Source organism: Ruditapes philippinarum, unplaced genomic scaffold (assembly GCF_026571515.1).
Source record: "Ruditapes philippinarum isolate M1 unplaced genomic scaffold, ASM2657151v2 ctg892_1_1_1_1, whole genome shotgun sequence".
Taxonomy (NCBI): Eukaryota; Metazoa; Mollusca; class Bivalvia; order Venerida; family Veneridae; genus Ruditapes; species Ruditapes philippinarum.
In genome coordinates this window covers 28,629-48,605 of record NW_026856277.1, presented here as the reverse complement: position 1 = coordinate 48,605, position 19,977 = coordinate 28,629, and the positions used below count along the sequence as shown (strand labels likewise).

Below are 19,977 nucleotides of genomic sequence, written 5' to 3'. Positions count from 1 at the left end.
GTTGTAAAAGTTATACTTGGCCTAAGTTCCACATAAGGGTTACAAGAGCTCAGCAATTGAACACTATTACAAAGGGTAGAGCTCAGCCATTGAACACTATTACAAAGGGTAGAGCTCAGCCATTGAACACTATTACAAAGGGTAGAGCTCAGCTATTGAACACTATTACAAAGGGTAGAGCTCAGCCATTGAACATTATTACAAAGGGTAGAGCTCAGCTATTGAACACTATAACAAAGGGCAGAGCTCAGCCATTGAACACTATTACATAGGGTAGAGCTCAGCCATTGAACACTATTACATAAGGGTAGAGCTCAGCCATTGAACACTATTACATAAGGTAGAGCTCAGCCATTGAACAGTTTTATAAAGGGTAAAGCTCTGCCATTGAACAATATTACAAATCATTGAGTTCAGTCATTGAACACTATTACATAAGGTAGAGCTCAGCCATTGACCAGTTTTACAAAGGGTAAAGCTCTGCCATTGAACACTATTACAAAGGGTAGAGCTCAGCTATTGAACACTTTTACGAAGGGTAGAGCACTATAATGAAGGATAGAGCTCAGCCATTGAATACTATTACGAAGGGTATAGCTCAGCCATTGAACACTATTTTGTATTGTGCAATCTTGACGAGATTCTGACAAGACTTTTTGCTGTAAGATGCTCCGAGTATGAACATTATTTTTTACTATTTTTATTTTGAATAACCTTTAATGTTTTATTAGATTGGGGGAAAAATGGTTAGAATTTTTGTTGTAAGGCGTTTGTAATTACAATTTTAACTGGTTCTGCAGTTATATTTATAGAAATTTATTAATTGATTTTTATAAGATATATTGTTTATTACTTATATACAGTCCGACCCCGGTTATTCGACAACCCTTTATTCGAATACCCGGCATTATCCGAAGTAGATCGGCAGTCCCGTTTTTATCTCTTTATAAATTAATATAAATACGAGCGTATTATTCGAAATGCATTAATCCGAATTACTTCTCTATATACTTATAAGAAATAAAATTTCGGTCGATCTTAACATCTAATGAAAGAATTTGTACATCTTTATTATTGTAAACGATATGCCAGCCTAATAATTAAGTTCAAAAGCCAGCTAATTGAGCACATTACACAGGCGTGAGCTCGCCATGAACACTAGTGTAAAAATAGTCAAGCTAGCTCATGCGTATTTAAGACAATTATTGATAAAACTCTTACAGGTGTAGCTGTTCCATTTAATTAACTTTACAGTAACCAGATAAATATAGACAATGGCATGTGCTCAGATTTTGTTACTGTTATTGCGTGAAGATGACAGCAATAATTTTCATACATACCGTATGTGTAAATTTGTCAAAACATCCAAAACATTTTTTTCATTAATTGAAACGCTACATGAGAGCCTTTATCCTTATCCAAAACACCAAAGTTTAGCTGTAAATACCGTAGTGACAACACGGCCATAATATCAAGGCTTTGCGCGAAACGAAACGATACATAATGTAGAATAAAATGCAAGTATTTATGTCTTCAATGTCAGTAAAATAATTTTTACGCATCTTTTCTTTCATATTTATTTTTCTCAATTGATTACAGGAAGTAAGTGTGTTGTAAAAGGTAGTTTTGCTATGATTGGTCAAAGTGGAGTAGTTAATTCGTCTATCACAATATTCCGATTTCGATTATTCGAACCCATCGATTATTCCCAGTAAACATTCAGTCCCAGGCACTTCGAATAAACAGGGTTGGGCTGTAATATACATTATATTATTTTTATTATAGTTACTTGTATGGTTGAATGTTAAACAATGACTGTTAAAATGTGGGATCATTATAGAGTTGGTGCTGAGTGACAGGCAAGGCTTCTGAATGTTTTCTGCTTAAATTATTTGCTCGGGTAGAGAACTGCAGTTGTAATCGCTCAAAAACTAAATTGGAATTCCTCAAATTCACATTAGTTATCTGTCAAACTCACAATCACATTCCCTCACACTCTTAATTGAAGTCCCTTAAACTCACAATTGAAGGCCCTCAATGTTGAAATTGAAATTCTTAAACTCACAATCCCTCAAACTCACATTTGCAATCACTCAAACTCACATTTGCAATTTCCCTAACTCAAATGTGTACTTCCCCCAACTCACAATAATTGCAATCCCATGGCTCATAATGGCAATTACTGTAACTCACAATTGCAAACTCCCAACTCACAGTAATTGCAATCCCCAAAACACATAATCACAACCCCCTAAACACAAAGTCAATCCCTCAATGTTACATTTGTATCACTTATACTCGTAATGGCAATCCCCAAAACTCACAATTGCATCCTAAACACACAATCTAATCCCCCATCCCCCCAACCCCAAACACACAATCCCCCAAAATCAAAATCACAAATTGAAGTCTCTCATAATTTCAGTATTCCCTATTGTAATTACAGATAATATCATAACAGACTAGTCAATTCTTATGTATTATTTTTGGAATTTGTTTATGTAACCACAGAAGGTATGAAAGTCAATGTGTGTTAAAAAGACAAAGTTATATTGTACAATAATTATGTGGTGCTCTCACCTTTGTAATGTGACTATGTCATAAATTGAGTCTATTTCTGAGAGATTTTACAACATTGGATAAATTTATTTTTCATATTTAAAATATATGAGAATTTTTTTTGTTAGAATTATATTTTTTGTATCTTTCAAAATGAAATATTTTTAACTTTACACCTTGTGACAAACAAGGTTTATACAAATTAAGTCACTCTGTGCATTGAATTTCAATATTTTTGTATTCTTGTAATCACAATAAAGTCAATCTTAGTGCTATCTTAAAGATGGCCACTCTGTGACTGTGACAGAGTGGTAGGTTTTATCATAAATTAACAAAAGATGCAAGATTTGTTCTAAAGAAATATTGTATTCTGACGACAGAATTGCGAAACAGATCGAGCCCTTGCTTCAACCTTTTGCTTAGTGTTGAAGCCATTCTAGGAGGATAAATGGTCACTTTATATTTGTTTGTAAAATATCACAACTAATTATTAAGCATACTCATTCTTCATGTGCTGGTAATAACATAATTTAATCAAACACAGTCTATATTACACTGATTGTATCTGATCTTTGTAAGTAGGTACAGGTCAAATTGTAAATGTGTCAAGGTCATTTGGTCAAAACTGAGAATACACAACATTTATGCTATCTCTGATTTGTTAATTAAGATTTTTGCAAAGAACGCAAGATTTTTACAAAGTCAAATAACTCACTCCATTTCAGTTGTCATGCAAAACCATTGTGTTAAGGTCAAGGTTTTAGCTATATTTGGAAGTCAAAGGTGAAACTCTGATATTGACATATTGCTATTCATTACTAATATCTAGTCCACATTATAATGCTTATTGACTTAAATCTGTTGAATTTTGCCATGTTTGAAAGATTGCCATAATTTTATTCCTTGAAATTTCTGTTGTTGTATATATATTGACAGACTAAATGTTGGTGTTGTAATGTAAAAAATAGATATCAATTAATTTAATTAACACATTTCATAGTTTTGGATGGGAGCTAGATCATATTAGACAGTTATTGTTTGTAGGTCTGATTTATCATTTTAAGTTGCTTGTATCAGTTGAATATATCTAACAAATTGTTTTTCTGTAATGTTTATATAAAAGTTTGTTTATATTATTAATTAAGATTTTTATTGAACTTATATTTATAGTCAGACTACATGAAGTTGTATTAAGTTTGGTCTAGTCAGTGTTTTTGTATCTGGTTTGAATAAAAATGTCGAGAAAAACTTTATCTTTCTTTGTGTTCCAAAGCTTGTTTGACTTGTTCTATTATTGTAGAAAAATCAAATTTAGTTTTATCAGCAGGTCAAGGAAAGATGGGGTGTGGTGGGACTCTTGTATTGCTGTTATTGTATTCAATAGAAATCTACAAATGTGAGAATATTTGTTAGTTAATGACAACAAATCATGCATTATATTTGTAGGCAATTATATACAACAAATTACTCTGTTATTTTGACCTATACGCAATACACACTTCTTATTATAATAGCTCAAAAGTAACAAATATCCAATCTTTAAAGTAGTAAAATATTTAAAAATAATTTTCAACTGTTTGAATACCTAAAAGTATATTTCAACTGTTTGAAAACAAGTGATAATAATGACTATAGTCCATGCTGACAGTATAGAGCAAGACCTGCCTGAACATTTTGTCCATATTATCAGTGACCATATTAAACATTTAACCTGCTGGAACAGCATGTGCTTAGTCTTCGTCACCAGTAGAGCACCAGGCCAATGTATCAGTCAATGTGCACTTACTGAATCGGCAAAGTGAACCAAGATGTTAGAGCTGGGTTGTAAAGATTTCCTGAAAAGTCTGTCTAAAATATAATATTGATATTTTCTCTAATTGGCTCTTACATTAATATTTATATATTTCTCTAATTAGCTCTTACATTAATATTTATATTTTCTCTAATTGGCTCTTACAGTAAGATTTATATTTTCTCTAATTGGTTCTTAACTTATATTTATATTTTCTCTAATTGGCTCTTACATTAATATTTATATTTTCTCTAATTGGCTCTTACATTACTATTTACATGTTCTCTTAATTGGCTAATATTTTTCTTGCTTTTTCATTTTATGGGAAAAGGGAAAATCTTTTGCTTTTGGCTATAACTTAATACATTAGGACATCAGTCCCCTGTTTCAAATCAGATAATCTCGTGTTGCAATGCATTTTCTTTTTCTTATATTTAATTTCCGATGTGAATTATACATTGTATATAACTTCTTTCTTAATTCTTAATTTTCAAATAACAAAAACAGAAATTTTGAATATTGAAGATTTGAACAACAAGTTCTATTATTTTGGAACATTAACAATACACAGTACATAATTATACAGTGTAAGAAAATTATTTGTTTTATAATTGAAATGAACAGATTTTTTTTCCCTAACAAGCAGAACTGTTCATCTCTCCTTGATCAAACTTCTTTTAATGAAGTTTATATATAAAACAAAACAAAAAACACAGTCCATGAGTTAACTAATTTAATGAACTGCCAACCGGTTTCTTCTATCACCATCAGGCCAAAGGGTGTTTTTTTCTCAACCAAATTTCAGGATATATATTAATATACATGTAATTATAATGTAACAAACCTACTATTTTGGAATAAAACATAATTATATACTATGGATTATTCTTGGCATCAAATATTCTACAACTCCTTTTTGGACCAGATAGTATATTTTACAAGTTAAGTTTTTGTATGTTAATTTTCTATTGATTCAATTTTTTACTCCTAAAAACATAATATTCAACACTATATTTTTGCATTCAGTTCATATGTTCACTATGCACTATAATAGCTTGTTACTGTTTTGCCATTGAACACGTTTTAGAATTACAGTCTGTAGCTATAATAATAGCAATCAATTATCTTCTATATTACTACATTTTTAGCATTAAACATGTTCTATAAGTACAATTTTAGTTCCATATTCTATAACTACAATTTCAGCATTAATAGTATTTAGTAACTACAATTTTAGAATTAATAGTGCTCAATAACTACAATTTTAAAATTTATAATATTTTTTAGGTTTAATTTTAATAATTATGATATTTTACAATTTACAAAATTTAGCATCATATTGACATATACATGTATATCATAACTGTTCTATAACTACAAATTTTACCATTGAACCTTTTCTATATCTGCATATTGTTTGGGGGCAACTGGTTGCATGCTGTTTGATTAAGCTTGCTTGATTTTATTGCTAGGGTTTAGTCGGACCGGCTCGATGCAATCACGTGATCTACCTTACACCCAGCATGTCAAACCGGTTCAACCGGCAGTAAAGAAAACCGAGGATGTTGATATAGAGGAGGCGTTTACCAAATATGGTCAATCTGATGATCCCCCATCTTCCCCAGACAGTGAAGGAGGTAAAACAAAACAGGGCAAAATATAATGTATTTTTTATGTGATTGCACACTTAAAATTATAAAAATTCAATTTAATTTCATAAACACAAGAATTTCTTTCAGCAACAAACTGCTGCTCTCTTTTAAAAATTAATCATTTTTTATTGCATGTTTTCATTTCTGGTAATAACAAATTGGTGACAACAAATGCATGATTATTACATGTATAATTGTCTTATAAAAAGACGATTATATATCTTTATTAACAGCATGGTTAATATTTATACAAACATATGTGTCTTTTAGTATGATTATCAAATTTTCTGCCTAAGAGTTACTTCTATCTATGAGTCATATTAGCCATACTTCAATGTTTTTTAGTTTTAATGTGATTGTTTGAAATTTTGAAGTGTTTTTCCAACTCATGAGAGTTTATTATTTTTAATTTTGTTATTTATTACATGTTGCATAGCATTGAATCTTCCTCTGGAGTTAATTATGTTTATCAATATGAAATGTTTTACTAAACTTTGTTTTACTGTCATACCATTTAATTGTATAGAAGAGACTGTAATATATTCATACAATTATTATAAAGTGTATTATGAATTTGTGACCTCAATTGTTTGTAACTAGATATGTGGCTCCAAGTGAGGTTTTAGGTTGATATTCTAGAAGGCCTACTTGACCTCCATGTATAGGTAACAAATATTTTATATGCTTGCAGGTTGTCTGGGAGCCTTGGATTTTTCACTGTTATATGATCCAGAAAGCCAAGCCTTACAGTGTACTATAAGCAAAGCTAAGGTAACAAAATATATCTTGTATTTACCCCATCACGTAGCCATAATCAAGTTAATGTTACAGGTTTAATGCTGTTCATGAAGAAATATATATAAACGAGGGTGCATCAATCAATTCGTAAACTAATTCAATAGTTTCAAAACTACTGGTCGGTTTAAAATGAAACTTTAAATGCTGTGAAAACAGATTATTTCAAATTGAGTCGTACTATGTACACAACTTTGACGTCATCACTTATGAGGTCATAAACTGTAAATGACGTCACATTATGGGCGTTTGTTCGAAAATGGCATCACACAGCATCAACGAACAGCGCATCGTTATAAAGTTTACACAAAACTCAGAAAGTCTTTCCAATATTCGTAAAGAATTGCAAAAATTTCACGGAGAGGCTGCTCTGTCAAAAGGTGCCTTTTCAAAGTGGATAAAGTGGTTTAAAGACGGTAGAGAGGCAACTGAAGATGACAGTTGTGCAGATAGACCAGTGACTGTAACAGATGAAAAAACAGTGGCTGCCATTCAGGAGTACATACTCCGAGATAGACTTAGGTAAGTGAGGAGCACGTAGCAGATAATTTCGCTATTTCATATGGTACAGCTCAGGGCATTATGACTGATAAATTAGGAATGTGCCGCGTTTCAGCAAGTTGGGTGCCTGGTTTGTTGACATCAGAGCAGATGGGGATAAGGGTTAAAATGTGTCAGCAGTATGACAGGAGGTATCGTGAAGAAGGCGATTACTTTCTTAATTGAGTGATAACATGTGATGTAGCGTGGATTCACTTTTTTTGACCGGAAACCAAACGTCTGAGTTCTGTCTAGAAGCATCTTTCCTCGCCTTCCCCTACAAAAGCGATAATTTCCAAGTCAGCCGGGAAGGTTATGGCCATTATGTTCTGTGATACATACGTTGTAGTGCTAAACCACTTTGTTCCTCCGAAAACGACAGTCACTGGGAACTATTATGAAACATACTTAGAACGGAACTCATGGCGGCAATAAGACAAAGCGCCCACATCTACTTTGGTCTGGATTTATTTTACATCACATTAACGCGCCATTCAAGCCACTTGTCATGGATACACTAGGAAAACTCGACATTGAACTGTTAACGCACCCACCCTACAGCCCGGACCTAGCAATTTGTGACTTCTGGCTGTTTCCAACTTTAAAAAACATTCTTCATGGTACAAAATTTGAGTCAAGAGAGGAACTGAGGTGTGCTGTGGACAGACAGCTGCAGGAGATTCACGTGACGGGCTACAACATGTGTTCGAGTCATGGATCGGGAGATGGGACAAGTGCAAATCGTGCATAGGACTTAACTTTGAGAAGGAGTAATCAGTTTAGGTACTTGAATTAAATCATTTCCCCGCTATTGAATTAGTTTACGAAAATATTGATGCACCCTCTCATATATGTTTTTTTGACAATAATTGCCAGACACTGTGTGCAGCATTGAACAGATTCAAGATCAGCTGGAAAAATATTTTAAGTTTGGAGCGATCATATGTGTATTTTTCCTCTCATCTGGTCACTCCAAACTTAAAAAATATTTTTTCCTCCTGATCATGAAACTATTCACTGTTGCACACGGGTATGTGATATAAGTATGAGTCTTGAGTTGAACCTTCTTTTAGTTAAAATCTTCATGTCAGAGTGAGAGATAGAGAGTATCAAGAGCTCCTTGTAACACTACCTCATATCACATACCTGTGTTGCTTTTCCAGGGACTCCAAATTAAAAACTGTATTGCACGGCCTTGCATAATATATTTTGATGTGACATTATTTATGTTATACTAACATAGCATAAAGACATGAGAAATAATACCGTTACACTATAAGTGCATCAGTTAAGATAGTGTAAACAGTTATTATTTCAAATATCTAATAAATGTAAACTTATTTTGACTTTCACTTGTTCTGTGACAGTCACTATATATCCTTGGATTGGCATAATTTTACTTTCATACTGAAAATTTATTATCATCTTTCAGGGATTGAAAGCTATGGATTCCAATGGACTCTCAGATCCTTATGTAAAACTACATTTGTTGCCTGGAGCAACCAAGGTTAATTTTATTTATTCAATAAATTTAGGAAAGATTTTGAAATACTTTTTATTATTGATATCAATAATTTTCTGACAACTTGATTTATGTCCGTTTTCTTTCCTCAAATCTTACAATATTTGCATGGTTGAATGCACTTATGTTATTCGTTGCAAAACTACAAAAGATGGTATTCTTATATATGTTACTATATGATTCTTAATATATTTCTGTATGTCAGAATTATAAAACATTTCAATATTGAATTTTTTTGAGAAGAACAGCGACCTCGTGATTAACCCTTTCCCCCATGAGCATATTGTGAAAAATGGCCGTTTTCACTGAAAAGCCTCCTGTTACAAGTTCAAACTGCTATGAAACTATGAAAAATGCTTCAATACTAATCAAACTTGGCACAAATGTTGACTGGACCATTGCCTTTGTAACGACATGCTCAGTCTTAAATTTCCTGTTACCATGGCAACAAGGGGGCATCTCAAAATTGCCAAAAATCACTATTTTGCCTCGATTTTTTCCATCAAAATTTATTTCAAAGTGCTGCAACTTCTCAAGGGATTGAGATAAAGTCAAAGGCTTTTCAGCATTGGTTACACGTTACATTATGATCGACCTTGGGTCATTTTTAGCCTCTCACAAGTCCAAAATTTTCTTGGCGATAAGGGGGACTCCGCCCCCCTTCAAACCCCCCTAACAGAAGGGGGCATATTCCCCTTCTGGCAACCCCCTAATGTATCTTTTGGATGGGGGGCGGCGCTGAAAAAGTGCTCATTTTTTTTAGCAACATTTCTCAAACGAAAACATGTGTTTGGGGCCCAAATAGGACATTTTTTCACTATTTGAGGCCTCAAAAAGGGGGGGGGGTCGAAAGTGCGTTGTTTCGCGTATATATGAGGTAAAGGGTTAAGTTTTGTACCTATCTGTATAGGACACCAGAGTGGATGGAACTGCTGGATTTAAGCACTTCTGGGGTTGACTACCATGATTTCTTATTTAACAACATTACTGGTTAGGTCCAAGAAAGTGACACAAGAAAAATTCAAATAAAGCTAAACAATTACTTACAAATCTGGATTAGATAGATAAATGTTTTTACTTTTATATATAACAGTAGATTTATTACATATTGTTTCTGAATAAACACATATTGCAAGGAATGTAGAAGCTTGAAATCAAAGTCTTTATAAGCTATCAGAATTCTTTACACCATATTTCTTTTTCCAATTTTTGTAGTCAAACAAATTAAGGACCAAGACAATACATAAAACATTGAATCCACAGTGGAATGAAGTGCTCACATATCATGGTTTGTCCGAGGAAGATATGGCTAAGAAAACACTGAGGTAAGCACAAATTTAAAAACACAATCATATCTGTAATACCAATAAAATTTAAATCTGTAATACCAATAAAATTTAAATCTGTAACTCCTATAAATTTTAATTTCTGTAACACCTATACGTTTTAATGTCTAACACCTATAGTTTTTAACACTGTAACTCCTATAAATTTTAATATCTTTAACACCTATAAATTTTAATATCTGTAACACCTATACTTTTTAATGTCTGTAACACTTATAAATTTTAATATCTTTAACACCTATAAATTTTAATATCTGTAACACCTATACTTTTTAATGTCTGTAACTCCTATAAATTTTAATATCTGTAACTCCAGAAGATTAAATGCACATGTTTGTGTAAAAATTGGTATGAAATGAAAACAAAGGGATTTGAATGAGTTAGTGCCATAGATAAACAACAGCAGTTCTTTGCTGCTTATGAACATGGCATAATGCTTTCTGCTTATTCACAGAAATGACCATTTGAATTACTTATTAATGCTGATCAGAGTAATACCAGGCAAGTATGAATATCCATGTAACCTGACTATACTATTGGTTGCTTATTTTTTAACTTTTTGATATCAAAATCTCTTGCATTAAATGGAATGTTCTCAAATTAAAAACAAGACAATCCCATTGTAATAGATAATTGAGCATTGTTAAGGTTTACTATTGCCTTGATGTGGACCTTCCTGCTTTCAACATCAAGAACAAAATATCCAATATTAGCAATCAACAATAAACAGGATACTGTATATATGTGGCCATAAGTCCACCTCACCCATAAGTCGAGGGGTATATATTTATATATTATGACTATACCTGTAGTTTGTGTGTAGGTCATTCAACACAATGATGATGTAATACATTACAGATAACTTTGGTGTATTTAAGTTTAAATCATTGAACAATTTTGTTTTATGTAGAAGGTTTTAAATTAGATTATAATTTGTAAATGAATATTTTTGAGTTGTTTGTTTTTGATTCAGATTGTTTTAAATTTCAGATTGGCAGTTTTAGATGAAGATGCATTTGGGTATGATTTCATCGGAGAAACAAGGGTACCATTGTACAAGCTCAAAAACAATCAACTGAAAAATTTCAGTGTCTACCTAGAAAATCAAATACCAGTAAGTTACATGTACTTAAGTTGAGGAAATATTGAGCAATATACATTTAAAGTTTTGATAGAGGTTAGTTCATTATCAGAAAGGTTACATAACACCAACACAGTAAAGGTCATGTGGGGACTTTCCAGCTTTACTGGTGGAGGAAGAACTCAGGTGCCCTTTTGTGCATTATTTCAGTAGAGTAGAACAACAGATGTTCTGTAAGCTAGCTGTGTAGCTTGAAAGAATTGAAAATCCTTGTCCCGATTCAAACCCACAACCATCAGGGGCAAGTGGTTTGATGTCAACAACCTTGACAACGCCCTTCCATATGAACTTACAGTTTTTGATAATTCAATTGTATGATATAATAGTGTTTAACTTTTGAAGTAACATTATTTTATTGATTATAGTCGGAGAAAGATGATGATTTGATGAACAATGACAGAGGGAAGGTATTACTGTCACTACGATATTCAACATCTAAACAAGCTCTTATTGTTGGTATAATACGATGTTCGGGACTGGCTGCCATGGACTCAAATGGCTATTCTGATCCTTATGTTAAATTGTAAGTAATCTCTCGATGTGAAATAAAGAAATTAAGAAATTCAAGCAAAAGTCTGTGTATCACCTCTCATATATTCTAATGCAAAAAAGAAAAAAAATGGATCTGTTGGAAAATTTCAGATAAAATCTGAAAAAGGGGGAAATCTTTCTGAAGCAATGAAAAGTAATTGAAGTATTTAAATATTGCTTACTCGGTTTATTTAAGTCAGATCATAAAGAATAATTGAAAAATGCAACATTACTCATGCCCATCTAGCCCAGACATAAGCACAAGTATAACACTAAACATGCTGGGTATAAAGATCCTGAAGGACTGTAAAAATAATACAATACTGAAAACTAACATTTGTGGCAGACTGTAAATACAGACTGTTTTTTTTTAGATGTGTACACTACAATGTATATGTAAAACCATATTCTTAAATCTGAAGAAAATAAGACAAAATTTAAGGAAATATTTTATGTTACAAGCAAAATGATTTTCACTTATATTTTAAGATATTTGAAGCCTGACAGAGACAAGAAATCCAAGTTTAAAACTGCTGTAAAGAAGAAAACATTGAATCCAGAATTCCATGAGGTAATGTTGTAAACAATAAGTTTTTAAAAAATGAAAGATATTTATTTATTCACTTTATAAAACAAGTGAAAAAAGTGCTTGGGTACATTTAAAGCATACAATAAATAATGTTATTTATACTAGATGTGTCTTACAATTAACATTAATGTTAGCTATTAAAAGTGATTTTGGTATTAGAATTGTTTTATTAATAAAGGTACAGTTATGCAGAATTTCCCTGTCCTTGCAAACTTGTGAAATGTTGTTTGCTGGCTTTTAATCTGGACATCCAGAATCTTTAATCTGTTTTCTACAACTAGTAGATCATGATGTTTTAGCATTTATGTACTTAGATAAAGCAGGCAGCAAGTGTAGAGACATGTCCATGTAGCCTTGCCCACAGGGACCTGGGACTATCCAACCCAGAATATATTCCCCTTCCCCCAAAGTCCCAGTTACAACCCAAAACAAATATAATTTCCACAATTAGTATTCATAACAACAATAATATGACACTAATAGACAATTTTCAATATACATCTAGAATATTAGTTAATTATTTGTCCTGTACTGGTGTAATAGGTCAATCATTATTGCTTTTTAATGTTGAAAGATTATTTTATGTATGTAAAGGTCCATCTTGTTTTATATTTCAGGAATTCACTTACCAAATCAAACACAATGAATGTGCCAAGAAAACCTTAGAAATTACTGTCTGGGATAGAGACATTGGAAAAAATGACTTCATAGGTCAGTTTGAGTTACTTGTTCACATAGTAAATTTTACAACGTCTAATTTGCATGATTTTCATAGAAGTAGATAGTTTTAATTAAAGATACTGTATTGTTTGTTTGTTTGTTTCATTTTACGCCTTTGACCAACAGTATTTCAGTCATATAGGCGGGTAGTTTCCTAACCATCATTCCTGGAGAGTTGCACCAGTACTAGACTACCTTCCTCAAAGCATCTCCCGGGGATCGAACCCACACCAGAGAGGTAACTGGATTAGAAGTCATCAACTCTAACCCCTCGACCATGGAGGCGGTAAAGATACTGTATAAAAGAAATTCAAAAAGTTAATGAAGTGATTTACCATACAACAACAGCAAGATGGCATAAGTGTTATAGGTGTAATATGTGTTATTATTGCATATGTTACTATAATTAGTAATAAAAATGTGTTTCTTTTTTCTGAATATGACATGCGAAAATCCCGTATTTCAGCATATTAAGCCATATTGGCGCACTTGCCAAGTGTGCCAAAATCCCATCATTGCTAAAGCCCTTGGGCAAATAAGTCACCAAGTGTGCCAATATGGACTAAAGGCACACTTGCCCCATGTTATAATCTCTACTTCTTTCATTTCAGGGGGTGTACAGTTAGGTATAAACTCTAAAGGAGAGAGATTGAAACACTGGTTTGACACACTGAAGTTTCCAGATAAAAAATATGAACACTGGCATACATTGTCAGCAGAATTGGTGCCTGAGGTGCAATAGATATTGTGTTGCATGATTATTTTGTTTTATGTAAGTTTTGTGTTGCTGTAGAAGTTACTTCCCTTTGTTTTTACCCTTCCATATTCACCAACATTCATAAAAAATGATAAAATATTGTCTAACAGTATGTTTTATATGTTTATTAATAGAGAAGCTTTTTGTAGATATTTAAACATTTATAATTTCAAATTAATAATGGATAATAGAATTTTGAGGTAGCATTTCTTTATTTTATAGATTATTTTAGCTTGCCAAAGACCGGTACAGCCAAATGTGCATGCTAACATGAAGGTTTTATTTCAGCTTATCTGATGGGTAAAATGTTAGCAGAAATATTGATAGATTTTGATATACCCTTTTTGTAATAATTTCTAAAGAAACAGATAATTTTATTTTACAGCAATAGTGGACAATGAAATCGGCTTAGATTTACATTTAATTATTGTCATGTCTAGTTCAACATATAGAATATGATAAGTGACTTTTGTCAACCTATTTGCGTTGGTATTAACATCACCATAATTTCATATAACATTTCCATGGCCATTCATTCTGTGCCACTTCTTTCACTGATTTATCATATGAGCCGCGTCACCACAAAACAAACATTGTGCGTTTGTGACCAGCATAGATCCAGACCAGCCTGCGCATCCACGCAGTCCGATCAGGATCCATGCTGTTGGCTATCAGTTTCTCTACTTGTAAAAGGGTTGGTAATCAAACAGCATGGATCCTGATCAGACTGCGTGGATGTGCAGGCTGGTCTGGATCCATGCAGGTTGCAAACCCATTATGTTGGTTTTGTTGTGACGTGGCTCAATTATAGAGTAGGTTAGTGCTGTTACAGAAACCAGCAATAGGAATTTCATGAAGGATATTGTCAGTCATCTTTGTTTTATAGTACTGGTAATAACTAGCAGTCAATGCAAGAACGACCCACCTTGATAAGTTTGTGTGGGCAGAACATTTAGTTAGTAGAAGTTGACTACTAAGATTTAATTGTTTAACTTGAATTAAATGAACCTGATAGACTTTCCATAAGTTCATCTACAATTTGATTCCCCATAACATATATAGAAGTGTTAATATTAAATAATATATTGGTATCATATATGTGACAATGTGATCATATTTGAAGTTAATTATTGACAGAATATCAAGTTATTGTGGTTGAAGCTAACTCTAGACATGTACCCAAAGCATCACTTTATATTCTTGATGTGTTAGTTCACGTCACCTAATTGGCTAATGACCTTATTATGAATTTCTTTAAATTTAGAATTTTTCTTGTTATTTTTCAGCCGGATGATTAATCTAAAAATAGAGGTCATGTGATCTGGATGGTTCTCTGCTTCGCAATGGAAAAGTGCAGCATTATGTGTGCTCAGTTACAACTGACTGTTTTTTAGATAAGACAATCTATTAGAATCTCATGGTAGTTTTGGCAACTGTTCAAGTATAAATATGATAGATTGAAAATCTCAGCAAGATAAAAACTCTTCAAAGTATTACATGTAACTAGGAAATGGATATATAGAAAAATTGTATGATTTTCAAAAAATGTAACGGTTTATTTAGGAAAATGATGGTATATTTTTTGTAAGAATGTGTTATGTTGTGATTTGGGAAGTTATTAACATAAAAAATTAAGTGCGTTACTTAGACCATTACATGATTTATTAACAAAGTAATATGGTTACATGGGGAATGATTTTTATTCACTAAAAAAAAAATTAAATGATTCCCTTTCAAAATTGTGTGATTATGAAGATTACATATAACATAGACGGGTCACTCTTCAAATAAAAGATTGACTGATGACCCAGATTCCGAGGAAGACCAGATCATGATAATCAAATCGGCACTGAAATGAGTTATGTCCAGACAGTTAAAGATATTCTTAGGTTGATGATCCCTTTCTATTCAAAACAAAAAAAAATTTCATCTTGCACTGTTTTTTTTATTCTGCTGATATTTGTGAAAGTCATTTTATTGGTCTAGAATTATGAATAGTCAAGTTTGGAATGGTCATTTTTTTTGCAAAAATGCTCTAGTGTACTAAGCCTATAGTATGACCTTCAAATTGTTTTGAAAAAAAGTTTTGAGTGCAGTTAAAAATTTTCCATGACAAGATGAGTTCTAGTGTTGTACAAGTCATGCTATTAAGTTCAAAGCATATAATAATTATATAATAATTATGCTATTGACTTCTTCAATTAAATGATTTATATACATATTATCACCGACTGGCACAAAACAATAACACAAAGCTGTTGTAGCTATGCCCCTGCATTGTTGTTAGAAAAGTATGAAGTGAACTCAGATTTAATGAAGGTAAAACTTCCATTACAGTTTTACATGTCACAGATGTAATATAATGAATTGTTCATGAAGAAAAATCATGTACAAAGTATATAAATTCTTCCGATTCTGTAAATACATATATTATGTATATTTGGATGTATTTTTACAATCAAATTAATTATCTTAATGATGATGTTAATGTTAAGGAAATTGTAATATTTGCTTTTAGTGGATAGTAGCATAATTTATAGTTTGTCATTTTTTCGGTCTTTGATGAAACATTATATTATTTAACTGTAGAATTGATTATTGTGCCTTCAGTTGAAATAGGTTGTATATTTATACACATTCCATAATATTAAAGACCAACCAAGACATTCTTTTTTTTAATTGAAGTTTTCTGTTTGATACCTGTATGACAAATTTGATTAAATGATCCTTACTGGTCCAATGTGTCTGGAGTGAAGCCTTAACATCTGGCCATGCTACAACATTAAATAGTGGTTAACCACAACAACATGGGGTCATGACAGCTCTGTTGTCCAAACAATTTTCATGTTCCACTGATAAGTCTTGGTATGTCTTTAAGATATAACATTCATCGACTTATGTCCAGAATCATCATTCCAATTGTTTATGTACATTTCCAGCATATTTCTTTTTTCATGAACTATATATTTATTAACTGATATTTATTTTGTACAAATATAGAATTATTTAAATTATAGTGTATTATATGAAAGCAAATATGAATATTTTATTGTGTAGGATAGTATAAAATGATAAATGTTTAATATGTTGTTTGTTGTTTAAACATGTATACTACTTTAAGTATAATTAAACTGGTTACTAATGCAATAGATCTGAATTCTGAGCCCTAAAATTGAATCATGTGTTTAATTATATACGACAGTGGTTTCGAGAAATATTCACTTTAATCATGCAGAGAAGGTGATTATGTATTTTAATGAAATTGCATGATTTACTTAAATGAAATATAAAATTAAGACATGGTTTCCACAAATTTATCAAACAACCCTCGTAATTCCATATAAACCAGTTGATTGGTTGAAGAATTATATTATTCTTTAAGATTTAAAGATGCTACTGAAATCAAATAATCCATACTTATATATGTTATTTCTTTGTTTTTAGCTCACTTAAGCACAAAGTGCTCAAGAGATGAGCTTTCCTGATGGCAAATCATTCGTTGTCCATTGTTTGTAGCTATCCTTTATTTAAACAACGTCTCATCCTAATTCATAAGATTTATTTTTACCAAATTTTCCTGAAATAATCCTTAGGTGGTCATTTACATAAAATGGTTTCAGCTAAATGCATAAGTAGGTTGCAGGAGCTTAATTAAATTTTTAAAAATCTTATTTTTGAAACTACAATACACAGAGCTGAGATATTTGGTATGTAGCATCATCTTCTGGTTCATTACAAAGGTATATAAACCAAGCCTTAATGGTCAAAATTGGCTTGCCTTGCACGTCACTTAATTTATTTAGAGTTATATAGGATAATGCATTTAATTTAAATCTGCTTTGTGTAAACCTACACTGCCAAGAGCTTACAGTTTTAGCATGTTGCATTGCTTTGTGAACTTAAAACAAAGTAATATAATTCATGCCCCTAAGGAAAAGAATGGCCGCGGTCTGCTACCAAGGAAAACAACGTTCATGCCCTTTCACCTTATTCATATAGATTCATATAGTAAACGTGCATTTGATATTTATGTAACTGATCTTTCCAGTCTTCCATTGGCTTCTTACTTTTCACTAACTTCTTATTATTCAACTATATGTTTTATCTTTCCCCATCTCCTGTGTCTTCCATTGTCTTCTTAATTTTTTACAGCATCCCTTCATCTTCATCTTCGAATGTTTTCTTTATCTTTCAATGTTTTTTTTTCATCTTTCAATGTTTTCTTCATCTTCCAATGTTTTCTTTATCTTTCAACGCTTTCTTTAACTTTCGATGTTTTCATCATCTTCCAATGTTTTCTTCTTCTTCCAATGTTTTCTTTATCTTTCAATGTTTTTTTTTTCATCTTTCAATGTTTTCTTCATCTTCCAATGTTTTCTTTATCTTTCAACGCTTTCTTTAACTTTCAATGTTTTCTTTATCTTCAACTGTATCCTTCATCTTTCACCGTATTCTTCATCTTTCACTCTCTTCTTAATTATTTACTCTATCCTTCATCTTCAACTGTATCCTTCCTTTTCCACGGTCTTCTCAATTATGTAGTGTTCTTGATGTCTTTTAGTAATGTTCCATTGCGTTCTCTTTAGTATGATTTTCCAGTTTGTATTTCATGTCATTCTTCTACCTCAGTAGTTTCAATTTATGACATGAAATATGTCAACAGTGATGTAAATTTACGTCGTCGTCGTTTTATTTCTTTCTTTACTTTAGAATCTTAAGTACAGAAATTATTATTACAGTATCCTTCCAATTTTCTCACATGAAAATCTTCTATTTGGAATTTATAACTATATGCGGATTGCCCCCTATTTAACGATCTATTACCTCAAGTTGTATATCCTCCAACTTCAAAGTTAAGTAATCAAGATTTATTCATTCAGCTCCAATATTAATTATTTTGGACATTTTATATGATAACTATGTAATTATGTGTATTCTATTTAATAATTAATCCTCTTTTAGACTATGATATACATTACATGGTTGTGAATTTTCTGTGATTTTTGTTTCTCTCTAGTAAACCTTAATGTCTAATAAACTTGATTGTATAATATACAGTTCTGTACAAAGTGTAGTTAAGCCAGTGCTAGTGGACATAAGGGATGTTGAACTTATACAGCGTTTCTCATGAGCAGACTCAGTTAAATCGAGTCTGCAATTTCTATATTATGTTTTCAGTGCTTCAGACGGATCTCCCAGATTTTTGTAAAGAATTTTGATCCATAAATAGTTGCAATCTTATAAAGAGAACCAAATGTTTGTACGCCGTCATTTATCTTGTCAAACGTTTTTAGAACGAATTTATAATACTGCAATACTTTTTAATTGAAGAAAATTCAAATTAATACGTAAATTCAAAGCATCCTTGTAAACAAGCGCATATTATCAACATCTTGATTTACCCAATGTTGTCATTGTTGCCTTAAAAGACTTTGTTTATTCCTGTTATCAGAGGGAGAGCGTGTATAAAAACAACAGATGTCCTAGTGTCATAGGGTTAAACACTAGCAGTTTAACACCAGTTTTTTCTTTGTGCACAGTCAAGTGACAAAAAATCACAAGCCATGTAAATATTAGTATGTAATTCAATACATATAACGTCTTTTACTTTAATGGCAATATGTTACTTTGTAACGTATGATAATTTCTGTATATTTTTTATTACTGTATAAGTATGTTATGTTACTGCATGATTTCATGAACAATATAATAGATCTAATAGAAAATGAAACATAATGATGCCGTTTGTTGTTTAATCACCCATACATAAAAACCCAATCCTTTACTCCGTAAAAACGATACTGCACGGTACTGCACGGCCGTGCATATGGTCCTTTACCTGACATAATTATATTTCTTGTTGATACATAACATACTCTGTGCAAATAAATGGTAAAGTTGTTAAAGGTTTTCATAAATAATTCTCGCTAAACACCATACGGTATTTACAAACCGTTCAGACTTTTCCAGTTTTTATAAGTTGAACATTTTAAGAAATACTAGAAATTAATAGTGCTCTTTAAGAATCATGTA

The 19,977-nt window shown here is 31.8% G+C and overlaps 1 protein-coding gene across 3 annotated transcripts in view; it reads left to right on the top strand.

Moving 5' to 3' along the window:
- Window positions 1-19,680, top strand: part of LOC132746061 (rabphilin-3A-like) — a 64,166-nt gene extending 44,486 nt beyond the window's left edge. Inside the window, exons 9-18 of one of the 3 annotated variants that reach the window (XM_060735120.1) lie at window positions 5,824-5,988; window positions 6,695-6,774; window positions 8,771-8,845; window positions 10,076-10,185; window positions 11,197-11,320; window positions 11,713-11,870; window positions 12,368-12,449; window positions 13,085-13,178; window positions 13,799-13,920; window positions 15,231-19,680. In XM_060735120.1, coding sequence (XP_060591103.1) covers window positions 5,824-5,988; window positions 6,695-6,774; window positions 8,771-8,845; window positions 10,076-10,185; window positions 11,197-11,320; window positions 11,713-11,870; window positions 12,368-12,449; window positions 13,085-13,178; window positions 13,799-13,920; window positions 15,231-15,242 — 1,022 coding nt within the window. In that variant the 3' untranslated portion in view covers window positions 15,243-19,680. Of the gene's footprint in view, window positions 1-5,823; window positions 5,989-6,694; window positions 6,775-8,770; window positions 8,846-10,075; window positions 10,186-11,196; window positions 11,321-11,712; window positions 11,871-12,367; window positions 12,450-13,084; window positions 13,179-13,798; window positions 13,960-15,230 lie in introns of all 3 variants that reach the window. The other 2 variants (XM_060735121.1, XM_060735122.1) reach the window with 2 other exon arrangements.
- Window positions 19,681-19,977: the final 297 nt, after the last annotated feature.